This window comes from Miniopterus schreibersii (assembly GCF_964146895.1).
Source record: "Miniopterus schreibersii genome assembly, chromosome: 14".
Taxonomy (NCBI): Eukaryota; Metazoa; Chordata; class Mammalia; order Chiroptera; family Miniopteridae; genus Miniopterus; species Miniopterus schreibersii.
In genome coordinates, this window is record NC_138114.1 from 55,706,025 (window position 1) to 55,718,531 (window position 12,507).

At 46.5% G+C, this 12,507-nt stretch overlaps 1 protein-coding gene across 11 annotated transcripts in view; it reads left to right on the plus strand.

Moving 5' to 3' along the window:
* Positions 1–12,507, plus strand: part of ATE1 (arginyltransferase 1) — a 56,816-nt gene that overhangs the window by 33,545 nt on the left and 10,764 nt on the right. For 6 of the 11 annotated variants that reach the window (XM_081158320.1, XM_081158321.1, XM_081158324.1 and 3 more), the window contains one exon: positions 7,484–7,604. The exons of the other annotated variants lie outside the window; for them this stretch is intronic. In XM_081158320.1, the coding sequence (XP_081014446.1) occupies positions 7,484–7,604 (121 nt within the window). The remainder of the gene's footprint in view (positions 1–7,483; positions 7,605–12,507) is intronic. 11 annotated transcript variants of the gene reach the window in all.

Genomic DNA, 12,507 nt, shown 5'->3' on the forward strand with positions numbered 1-12,507 from the left:
TCTCTTTAAACAGTGGTTTTAATAAAACTGATAAGTTTATTGTAGAAATGGGACACTTATGTGAGCTTTCCCTGAATGAAGATTTTAATCTTTCTTTGTGCTCAGTGCTGCTGGTTCTGCCCCCCCAGCCCCCATACTTTAACAATAGTGTCTTTTTAATGTTCTTACATTTTAATTTAACTTGAACTTTCAACACAAACTGCAGGTTTATTCTTTTCTCAAATATTCACAAAATCCTTCATGTTTTTCAAAATATTTATAAAGTATTCTTGAGAGTGAAATCTCATAAAGATCTTTGCTCAGGACCAGAGTTCAAAGGAGAGACCGTTTGGTTTTAATTTGAAAACTGTAAAAACAACGTTCTCTCACAATGGCAGGGTGAGAATTGGTAACTTCAGTTTTATTGCCGCCGGCCAAGCCCATCCCAGATGTTTCCCATTAGAAGCCAGGAGCGCTCACGGTGAATATCATGTGAAGGCATTTCTTTACTTTTCCCTGATTTTCTTTTTTTCCTGAGAAAAATAACAGTCTCGAGTTCTTTAACTTGAATTAAAGAAATAACTTCTCATTTGCATGTTGCTTAAACCTATACAAAGAGAAACATACTATTCAGAGAGAATCCCTACACGTCTGATTTGCAAACATGTAGCCCCGAATACATATGTCTCATACAGGCCAAAAAAGAAAGAAAAAGATTTTTAAAAGATGTTAAAGCCTTTTTGAAATTAAAATCATGTATTTCTGGATTCACTATAATCAGAGAGTAGACCTTTTAATACTGTGAACTTGTTTTAAAACGTCAGTGCTTTCTTCAGGATTGTTACAGGGCGTTTTCCGTTGTAATGTCAACACTGAGCTTTTCTTCGGTTTTGGTCAGTTGCACGGTCAGTCGTAAGAAGTGCGCCCGTAGGAACCTGGGAGGGTGCAGTCAGACACCGGAAACAGCAACGTGGCGTAAGGCCCTGGGACTCACAGCCTTTGTCCAGATGACGGCAGGTACAGCGGGGCCCTCTCGTGACCTGAGGGCTCTTTCCCATGGGCACCTGTGTTACGAAGAGAGTTACCTGCAGGTGATAAATGGGAATTTGTGGAAATTGGTACTTGTTTGAAGGAAAGATGGCGTTACTCTTTATAAGTAACCGAATGTTGACATTTTGAATGTAAAGCTAAAGATACGTTTACTTTTGAAGCTTCCACATGCTAATCTGTAGAGTTGAAACGGTTGTTTCTTGTTTCTTTTCCCGTCTGGTGACATTTTGAGAGACCTGTTTGGGAGCTCACAAGGGGGACAGCTATGTGGGTCTTGGGTCTGTATTTGCTTTTGGTAGTCGCCTAATTTTTGTCCAACCGTGGGGCCACCCAGACTGACTCACTGCGAAGGCACCTCTTCCGAGGGCCCTCAGAGCAAGGGCTGCTCCAGCTGTGTCCACCGGAGCTGCTTATGTCCTGGTGCTCCTCCCGGTGCTGAGCCTGCGGGTCTGCCCGCAGCCGCTCTGTGGCCTGTAGCCCGGGCGCCACTCGCTTTAGCACAGCCGCCTCGCAGGCTCCAGCCATCCTCCCGTCCCATTGCTGCGCAGGGTCCCGGTGTGTGCTGAACGGAGTCACGACTGTGAAGATTTTTGGAAGTTATTTTGAAAATACTTTAAAGAATTGTGAACATTTTAAAACTGAGTTGCAGAAAGAGAATGGGGGTGGCGGGTCCAGCCCTGAGTGCGTCCCCACCATCCCCACCGTCCCGTGCTGTGCGTTCTGTCCAGACGGTGGACGTGTGTTTCAATCACTGTCCTACGGTGGTGAGATTTCGCCCAGGTGTGCAGCGTTGTCATGAACGCTGCATCTGACACGCGGAGAACACGCTGCTGTTGCCACTGCTCAGCTCTGTCCACGCCGCACCCCCTCCGTGCTAACACATGCCACGTAATGTGGAAATGCCGCTCTTCTTCAGGGGAACGTGTGGGCTGGTAGACTGAGGAAAGGCGGGCCTTCAGCTGGGACAGAAAACTAAAGTGATATAACCAGTGGATTCTGCCCTTGAGTACAAGACCCCCTTTCATTTCATTAGCTCTCCTAGGCCCCTCAGGGTCGTGTCTTTGTACTTTGAGTAGCTGATGGTTCACGGGGCTCCTGAAGGCTGGGAACTGCGCGCACAGTGAAGCGCGGATGGACACCAGCTCAGCAGAGGCTGACAGGTCCCATGAGCCACGTCAGGGAGGAGACGGCATGTTCAGGTAACTCCCACTGACTCAGGCTGGAGCCACGCTCACTCGCCCGCAGTGTTCACCGAGCGGCTGGGGTGTCCGTGAGCAGGTCAGACTACGGCCCTCTGACTCCCACGGTCCAGCAGGAGCCTCCTGTGGACGCAGCACGTGGGTAACTGCAGGAGCTACCGGTAGCGGGTGCGTCCTGTGGGAGAGAGGTGGGGGGCGGGCTTTCCGGAGAAGGTGACATCTGAACAGAGCTTCAGGTGCTGGCAGGCAGCCGTGAGGATGTTGTAGGACCAGGGTGAGACCGTCGGTGAGCCTGTGCCAGGAATATTATGATCACATTTTAGCTTTTTTCTCTCTTTTTCGTCGGGGGAAGTGTAGTATGGTTTGGATTTTCCAGATAGCCTGCGCCGTTTTCGTGAAAGGAGGAACACCGTTGGGTGGTACCGCTCTCCTGGGGCAGCTCGGAGCACAGGGACTTGGTTCTGTGCTCATTCTGCAGGGTGTGAGCAGCCAGGAGGTTGGCGCCCATGGCTGGTGGTGTGCGGACCACCGTCTGCTGAACTCATCCCGTCAGGGCTCTGAGCGGGGCTCTTCCTCCCGGGATCGGTGGGGAAAAGGGCACGTTCCCTCCTCTGCTGTGAGCCCTTTAGAAGGGAGCTTTACCTTTCTAGGCACTTACGCTGAACCCTGTTGCCCTGTCCTGGGGCCCCCCTCTTCAGATGCCTGCCCTGCGGGGTGAGATTGGATCAGGGCACCATCCTGGGGCGGGGCTAGAGCTCATCTACAGTGCGGGTCAGATTGGAAAACGCTCTGAAAAATTGTGAGCTAAGCCCTGTCAGACCACGTTTCAAAATGCACTTTAGAGAAGTCTGTGGTGACTGACATTTCTTCTTTACCGGAAGTCAAGCGCCCCAGGAAAGAATTGATCTGCGTTTGCCTCGCTGTTCCTTATGAACGAAGGCACTTAGAGGTCGATTAAGTTGTTTTTCTTCTGAACACGGGGAAGTATGTCCAAATCCGTAAGTCGTTACATCCTTCACGCAGACACTTCTCGCTTTCTCCCGTGAGCCGCGCAGGCTGGGTGGCTTCAGCCCTGCATTTCCATCCGTGTGATGCGACTTTAAACTGAGCTGAGGGCCTTGGTCACTTAGCTCCCCAGCAAGTTGAAAACTCGGCCTTTCAAAGCGCTTTGTCCCCTGACCCTCTGCCTCTTCAGTGGCTGGAGAGAATGTTTAGAGCACTGTGATAAGCCTGTACTTAGAAAAACAATGATTTAACCTAATCAAAAAATCTAACTTCAGTGATAAGTTGAAATGGGTATATTTATTGTTTTTCAAGGGCATAAACTAAGTATTTAAAGAATTAGAAATAAAATATCTGACCCATTGTTATGAGCAAGTGTTGCCTTAGCAGAACACTGCGGCCATTCAGGAACTTTGGACGGTTTGCGTGATCACACGTGGTATCGTCTCCCGTGTACTGTTACCTAGAGACGGCATTTGTTCATCTGTTTCCAGCACCTGGTGCCTGTCACAAGTGAGGACCCAGTTAGTGTTCATTGACTGAATATTTTTTATTTGTCACCATCACTGTTAAGTTCAGGCACTGGTTCAGGTGGCTGTTGATGAATCTGCACATCCCCATGAAATATGTTCATTTCAACCTTAAAGTCTCAGAGTGAAGCCTGATTGCCCCCCTAGCCCCTGAATATTTTATCTGAGCCAGTCAGTGCTCATTTCCACCTGGAATTAGACAATGGTGTCATTTATGTTGTGTGTATTTTTTTTAAAACTCAGGATGATAAATGTTATTTTCTTTTTACTGGACATCCTTGGGTTTCTCCATCACAATAGAGAAGATACATCATTCCATTTTTATTACTATTTCCTTGTTCACGTAAGTAATATCTTTGTATACTAAATACAGAATCCAAAATAATCTAGCAGGAAGAGCCAGAAAATTCTGTAAACAGCAGTGGGTGGGGGTGAGATCTGCCAGGTGCTAAAATATACAGTAGAGCTGTAATAGTTAAAACCATGTGGCACCAGCTCGTGAGCAGACAGACAGGTCAGCGTACAGAACAAATAGAAAGTCCAGAGGCGATGTACATGTGTGTGGAAATTTAGAAAGTTGTCACAAAGACATTTTAAATTGGTGGGGAAAATGATGATTGTTCAGAAAGTGATGCTGAGGCCATTTGGTAAACATCTGAAAGAAATTAGGTTGGGTTCTTTTTTCTACCTTACACCAAAATAAATTCCAGATGGAGCGTAAATGTAAAATTACGAAGCCATAAAAGTACTAAAAACAAAACCTAAAAAAGTCCCATGAAAATGTTCTTATAATATTCGAATGATAGTGGCCTTTTTAATTATATTGGAAAACCCAGACATCATTTAAAAAATGATATATTTTACCACTTACTAGATTTCCACATGACAAAGAGCATGGCATACAGAGTCAGAAGCTGATAACCTGGGAAAACCCAACATATTTCTCAAACTAAGGGTTAATTTCCTTAATATATGTAGAGTTTTTAATTAATAAGAAAAGACCAGAAATCTAACAACACAATGGGTCCACTTCATAGAAAAGGAAAAGCAAACTAGACGTGGAAAGATGCGTGATGCAGACTACCCCACCACGACCGCGTTCTCAGGGCGCAGAGACCGGAAGCTTGGGTGGTACCGTGTTGGCACGCCCCGGGGGCCCGAGCACTGCCTGTCTCGCTGCTGACGGGGGGCGTGGCCAGCTTCCCAGTCTGTGCTGAAAAACGTAAAGCCTTACACCCAGCAATTCCTTTCGGGGGGTTATCCCAGACACGCTCACAGGTGGTGGAGATGTACTGGGTGGTCCCACCAGTTTAAACCAGCAGCTTCCGAGTTCTGGACAGTCCGGATCCGCACCAAAACCTGCCTTTCCGTCTTACCATTTTGGCCGTTCCAGTGGGTGCTCAGTGGAATCTTATCGTGGATGTAATTTGCGTTTCCGGTAGCTGACACTGAGCATCCTTTCACGTGCTTGTTAGACGTTCACGTAACTTTGGCAGAGTGTTTGTCGTTTGCCTGTTTTTGAAGAGTTGTTATTCACTCTTGTTACTGAGTTGTTCAGTTACGTGATTTGGGTACAGGTCTGTTGCCTGACACATGCTTTGCTGATGTGGTCCCCAGTCTTCAGCTTTCTTATTTTCTTAATAACTTTTTGAAGGCAGAGGTAATTTTGATGAGCTTCATCAGTGTTTTTCTTCTATGGCTCTTTTTTGTGTACTAGAAACCTTTCTATGCCTCAAGAAAATTTACTGTTTTCCTTCCCTGAAAGTTTTGTATCTTTAGCTTTTATATTTAGTTTTAACCCCCCCATCAGATTTTCAGAATGGTCTGTAACCAGAAAGGAAGAATGATTTAGAGGCACTGATTTAGACGGCTGTGTAATTTTCCAGATTTGCTAATAATACGGACAGCTTCGCTCCCTTTTGCCCCAGTAAAAGTTTCTGAATTAATGGAGGGACTGACATTGCTTTTGATGAGGCATCAGTGGAACATCTGGCTCCATTACACTCCCTGGTACATTGCTAACTTGAGTAACCCTGTGTGATGAGCTTCAATAGTAGGTGAGTATGTGGACCCCTGGAGTGCCCTGTAGGCGGCCTTCCCTGCTCTAGGGCATAAGGCTCAGCAATTCGGGAACTGCCCCGAAAATCAGCCGGAGACCTGAGTTCCCCTCTGCTCCTTCCGCACTTGCTCTCTCAGCCGGCAAGCGTCCCTTGTCGTCCAGCGTCAAAACGTATCCGAGGTTCCAAAGAATCCAGTCCCAGCCTACCTGCAATCCCTGTCAAGCCCTGCTGGTTCTGGTCCAGAGCCGCCCTGGGCCCAGCTCTGCTCTGTTCGCACCGTAGCCTTCATCTACGCTGTTCTCCTTCCCCTCCCTCCTGCCCTGGACGAACCCAGTGGCCTCGAGTCTCCAGTCGAGCCCCGCGCCCTTGGACTCTCTCGCAGCCTCTCGGGCAGGAAGTAATTGTCTTGAGCACATTTTGCGTAGCTTCTCCATCAGCTCACCGGCTTCTGAACGCTTTGAATTCCTAGGAGACCTGGTGCTCATGTCATGCCTGAGGGACGCTTCCCGTGGTTCCCAGCCCGCGGCAGGCTGGCGAGGAGGCCTTTCTGACGAAGAGCCGTTGTACACGACAGCCGAGCCCTTGCAGCAGTGCTCTTTGTAATGGTTTTCACACTTAGTGTTTTCAGACTCTAAGGTCGTGGTCCATTTGCTGTTGGGAAGCAGTTTTGATTGTTCAACAGCATTTAAAAAAAAATGAAACAGTAGAATAGAAAATAAAGGATCACATGGCAGGCATTCCACAGCAACAGTCTGCTTCTGGTTTGTATTTGCATATATTTCTACTAGGTGATGACGTAAAATGTATTTCTCTGTGTCGCAGCAGAAAATTTGAAAAACACTGTCTAGATTTTAACCTCAATGAATTTTGAATTTTAAAATTTCAAGAAAAGGCATTTTGAATTTTAGCTCATTTTAAAATTTCTGAAAAATTTGACTAAGTGCTGTCTACAGAGTACCCTTAGGTGAATGATTTCTTCTCCCTCTGTGACTGTTCTGTAGTCTTTTAGATGTGGGGTGCACAGTTGGCTTACAGATATCTAGGTCACTTTTCTAAAATGGAGAAAGGTTTGAAGAACTTAGAGGGTTGCCATCGCAACGTGCCTCAAGTTTCGTGGTGCATTTTAGCCCCCTCTTTACTTACGTTTATGAGTTTAGGTTGCTCATGGGAGTATGTTGACAAGACAGCACTTTTTAATATATTAGAATGAAATTAATATTATCAACTGAGTCTATAAAGTGAAAATTTTGTGACTAAGGATAATAGAATTAATAGAATTTTATTTTGGAAAATAAGTTCACTTCATATGCAAGTTATGACGCTCTCATATATGAAAAGACATTGCCCTGTGTTGTTAACTAGCATTTAAAAGACAACTTGGTTTGAAACTGGATTTTCTTAGCAATCAGCTCAGCAAGAATCATATGTTAACTGTTTCTCCCCAAAGAAGTAGAAACTCAAGTCTTCCAGATTGACACGGGCGTCCTGTGGTCTCGGAGTTAAAAGAGCATCCTTGGGGTGCGAGTGCAGTTGGGAATAGAGCCGCTGCGTGTTTACAGTAAAGCGGTTTCTGGCTGACGTCATGTAACTTTGTGAGTAGCACCTTCCCTGGGACCCGGAGCCCTTGGTAATGCCTGTGCCCCCTTTCCTCGTGTCTCTGCAGGGTCATTACAGACCTTCCGATTTGTTGTGTCCTGAGACGTATGTTTGGGTTCCCATCGAGCAGTGCCTGCCGTCCCTTGAGAACTCCAAGTACTGCCGTTTCAACCAGGACCCAGAAGCAGGTATGGGGGGAGCAGAGCTCAGCTGGAAATCATTGGCTTTGCTTTTAGAATTCATGTGTCTGTGTCTGTGGCTCCTAACAGGGTCCAGATAGCTTTCTGTATATTGTGTAGTGTGCATGCGTGTGTGTGTGTGTCTGAATAATTCCCGGCAGTGAATGGACATTCAACTAAAGATTCATTCATGTCAGTCATTTTTAATTCATTTTCTAAAGTAAGCACCAACGAGCATTTCATGGCAGAAAAGTTGAACCTTCGTATCGACTGGTTTTTGTCAACTGTGTACCACCCCCAGTGAGCTTGTTCCTTTCCTATAATCTGAGTTGCATTTCTGATGGCATTAACTTTAGCTCTTAATATTTATTGCTTAGAATTCATTTACAAAAATCAGAGGAGTAAATTTTTTTGAAAATAGTACTTAAAAGTGCTAAAAAAATTAACAGTAAATGTTAAAGACCTTACTGACTTGATTCAGTGATTCGTGAATCGGGCAGCATCCCATCCAGCCGGTAGAAAGGCGCTCGGAGGAGCTGTGCAGAGGGGGAACTATAGGAGGAAAGGGCGGGACAGGACATTTCGCTGGCAAAGAGCTGGGTGTCTGGAAGGGCTGCTTTCTTCAGGGGGTGCCGGGTGCATCAGGCGGTTGACCTCAGTAGCGCTGACCAGGTGATGCCAGGTCCATGGTTTAGGACTCTGTTCCTGGGGAAGGCTGAAACTAAGTCAGTCAGGTCTTGGGTCTCGGCTGACGGGGGGGGCTTAGCACAAGTGACTGCTCTTGGGGCCGTTGTCTCCTCTTTAACAGGAGAAAAGGAAGACCCTTTCCATGCTCAGGAGGACACCATGCGTCACCTGTGTTGAAGGTCACAGTCCAGACGCTTGCTGTTTGAAATTGGCTCGTTGTCCTGTGGCTTTAGGAAGTTAAAATGCAGCGCTGAGCTGGAATGTGCCACGCAGGCTGCGAAACACGCTTGTTGGAGATTTAAATGGCACAAGTGAGACGCCGTCGGCTTTACTTTCACTTGACCCAGACTCTGACTCGGAAAAGACAGAGCTTAGTGGGCAGTGGTGTTAGTCAGCATGGTGCTGTTTCCATGAACTCGTAGCTCCCCTTCCAGTCTCCCGTAGTTAGATTCTCTGTAGACAGCACAGCCGTCCGCCCTGGTCTCCGTGAGACTGAGTTGACTACAAGGTGCTTCAGTGGCCACTTGTGAAAAAGATTACATTTCCCGCGTCCCGAGATGCTGTATTGCTGCGAGCCTCTGGGAACCTCTCTCCCTTTCCCTGCGTGCGTGGGCACACACATACATGCACGCACGCACTCACGCACATGCACATACACACGTGCACACACATACATGCACTCACTCTCAAGATTTGGGCTCTGGTTATTTTTCAACTTGGAAGGCGGGTAACAGTAAACACCTACTATGCTGACTGCTTTTACAGTACTGGGGGGGGCGGGCGCTCGGACGTAACTTGGAAAATTCTAAAGAAACCCTCGTGTTCAAAAATAGGTCTTTTCTCTTTCTTTCCTTTTTTTAAATCCTCACCTGAGGATATTGTTTCCATTGCTTTTCAGAGAGTGGAAGGGGGAGAGAGAGACATGGGTGTGAGAGAGACACGGCGATTGGGTGCCTCCGGCACGAGCCCAGACCAGGGCCAGGGATGGAGCCTGCAACTGAGGCACTTGCTCTTGTCTGGAATTGAACCCAGGACCCTTCAGGCCACAGGCCGATGCTCTAACCGCTGAGCAGCACCGGCCAGGGCAGGTCTTTTGTTTTCCAGTTCAGGACCTCTGCCTACTCTAAAGGAAGGATTTCAACAGTTTCTCAAATGGTTTTTATGTAAAAGTCTTTGAGATTGCTCTTAAATTGGTAGTTGGATATGGATGGATTTAAAATTTTTTAAATTTTTTTATTTGTTGATTTTAGAGAGAGAGGAAGGCGGGAGAGAGAGACAGCGACCTGTTGCTCACCCATTTGTGCTTTCGTTGGATCAGACCCACAGCCTTGGCGAGTCAGGATGATGCGCTGTGTCCAAGGCAGATAGATTTTTAAATTTCTGCATCAGAGTTACACCTTACGTCCTTTTAAAAATTATTTTTAAAAAGCATTTACTGGGAACACTAGTGGTAAATTTGTCCACATTTATAAAACCACCCCTAAGAAGATTTAAGGTGCCATGGCCTCGTCGCGCAGCTGTGGTCGCCGTTGGTGTTTTCATGCTCTGCTCTGGTCATTCTTAGTCTGTGCAGGTACCTGTGTGTTGATTTTTAATGAAAACAGGAATCGTGCTTCTAGCTTTTGCTGTGTTGCTTCTTGCTTTTAGTGAGGTGACTGCTTGAGTATTAATTCAGTCATTCGGCAAACAAGTGCCCCAGCTTCCGCGTGGGAGTGGCTGGCGTCGGCGTTGTGCGGGTGTCACTGAAAGCCTATACCAGGCGTTTGGAGTTGGTTTAGAGCCGTGACAACTGATTTTATTTGACTCTTAATGTTGGACGGATATTGTGCTTATTTGGTTTCAGGTTAACAAAAAATCAAAACATTACTGAGCACATGCCGGTTCCCAAGCAGCGTCGATTATCCTTAGAACATAACTGAATGTTTCCTCATTGGCCCCTCAGATAGTATTTATTGCAAAAATGACAACTAATACTTGTTTTTAATCAGAGACCTAAAGTAATTTTGACTCAGATATTGCTCTGTAATTTTATGAGTCCTTATTTTTAGTGTTTACTACAAAGGAGCTGAGCGGAACAGTCTTCAGTACACGTTTTACCACAGACTGGCCTAGGTTTTACTCTTTTCTGAACATACTCTGAAATGTTTGCAAGACATTTTCTAATTTGTCTCTAATGTAACTCAGCCATAAACTGTTAGTAAGGGCTTGAATTTAAATTCACTCAGAAGTGACGGCGCCCTCGGGGCTCAGTGCTCTGAGCGTCACCCAGTTAGGGGTCCCGGCCCTCCCGGCTGCCGGGAGCCCAGGCCCATGGAGCCGGCTTTCTCCCAGCTCGAGCCTGTGAAGCTCCTGGGCTCCGTGTGTTTTGTCTTGTTTCATTTGTCTCTCCTCTCTGCTCCGTCCTGTCTCTCTGTCTCTCTGTCTCTGGCGTGTTCCCTGGCATTTCTCCGTACTTCTGTGGTCTCCGTCGCGTATGCCCACAGAAAAGGAACTGTGCCTGCCGGTGCCTGTGTGTGAAGTAGCTCGGTTCAGAGGAGCTCCGGCCCACGTCCATGCGCGTCCTGCGTGCTGTTTGTGGCCCCGAGTGTACCTCAGCGAGAATGTCCCCTTAACCACTGGGGAAGGAGACAGTAAATTTACCAGAGCTTCCTGGGGCTCCTGAAATTGTGCTGCAGTGAGGGTGACATTTTTTTCAAATTTAGATTTGAGGTTGACCTACCCACTTAATATTGCAAAATGAATACTTTGATTGCTGAATACTTAACACACATATTTTTTGCTGTCAGTAGCCAGCTAGAGAGAGAGCCCCATGTCCCCTGGCTTCCATTTGCACGGGCTGAGCAGGGTCCCGTTGGGTAAATGCCTCTGCACTAGAATTTGCACAGATGCAGAGCAGGCTCCTCCCGGCACAGCCGCCGCTGCTTCTGACAGGACCCAAGAGGGGCCTGTCCCTCTCCCTTCACAGAACGTGCTCCGGGGTCGCCTCAGGTCGGAGGTGAAGCCAGGGGGTGAAGCGTCTGTTGTAGAAAAACAGGGTGAGGCGGCATGTCCCTGATGTCAGCTGACCGGTCCTTTGCCTTGGGGCAGGTGGACTGAGGACATCAGACACAAAAAAGTGGTGGACCCTCAAAGAACTCCTGCTAGTTGGTGTAGTCAGAGGAGGCAGCCAAGAATCACAGTCGTTCACTCAAGTATTTATTACGTCAGGACCTCTGCTTTAAGGTGGGGGTGCCCATTCCTCATCCCGCCCTCAGGGGACTTGGCGGGGACACAGCTACGTGGGGATCTCGGTAAAGCGTGCACATTGCGTGGTGGGGCATAGAGCGCACAGTGAGTCTGCCTGGAAGGATCCTAAACCAGATTTGCATGGGGGGGGCAGGGAGCACTCCTGCGGTGAAGAGCAGGTCCCCGAGGTGCTGTTTGTTCTCTTGTGACGGGACATGTTCCGTGTCCTTTGCTGTCACTTGGAAAGAAAAGGGCCGTCTTGACCCCCTAAATGGGTGTCCCAGCCCACTAAAGTTCACACCCCCAGCATGCAAAGACTGGTTTATCTCCACTTCAAAGGTTTATATTAGGGTTTCAAATCTGTGGGTGTGCAGGGATTAACTGTCAAATGCTAAGTTTTTGGTGCCCATGAGCATGATTTTTGTTTGCAAAAATTGTTATTCAATTCATTAAAGTAACAGTCTATTGAAGTAACATCTGTTTCTTCTTTAAACATTTAAATTCAGATTACAAATCTTATTTTCAAAGCCTTGCAGTCATTTTAAGGGGCTTTTGAATAACATTTGTTTTTAATTACCAAGTGTGAATTAAAATTTCTTTGAACACTTTTTAAACTTTTAACATAAATGTAATGTACTCAGTTTTCCTCTTAATTCAACTGTCTAACAGAGGACACTTAAAAATCTAATAAATTTATAGATGTAATGAACCTTAATTGTTACTGATGGTGAAATTACAAATCTAAGTCAATTATTTAATTATGTATTTACTGTTGACAGTAGAAATTGTTTACATAGAAAATTTCCAGAAGTCAACTGCACAACTCCTGCAACTAATATGTGAATTTAGCAAGGACACAGGGGGAAGGGTTGATACACAAAAGTCAGTTGTATGTTTACACACTAGCAGCAAACAGTTGGAGAGTGAATGAAAATACACCCACTTACACCAGCATCAGGGAACGTCGGTGTCTAGAAACACAAGACCAGCACCCTGGAGA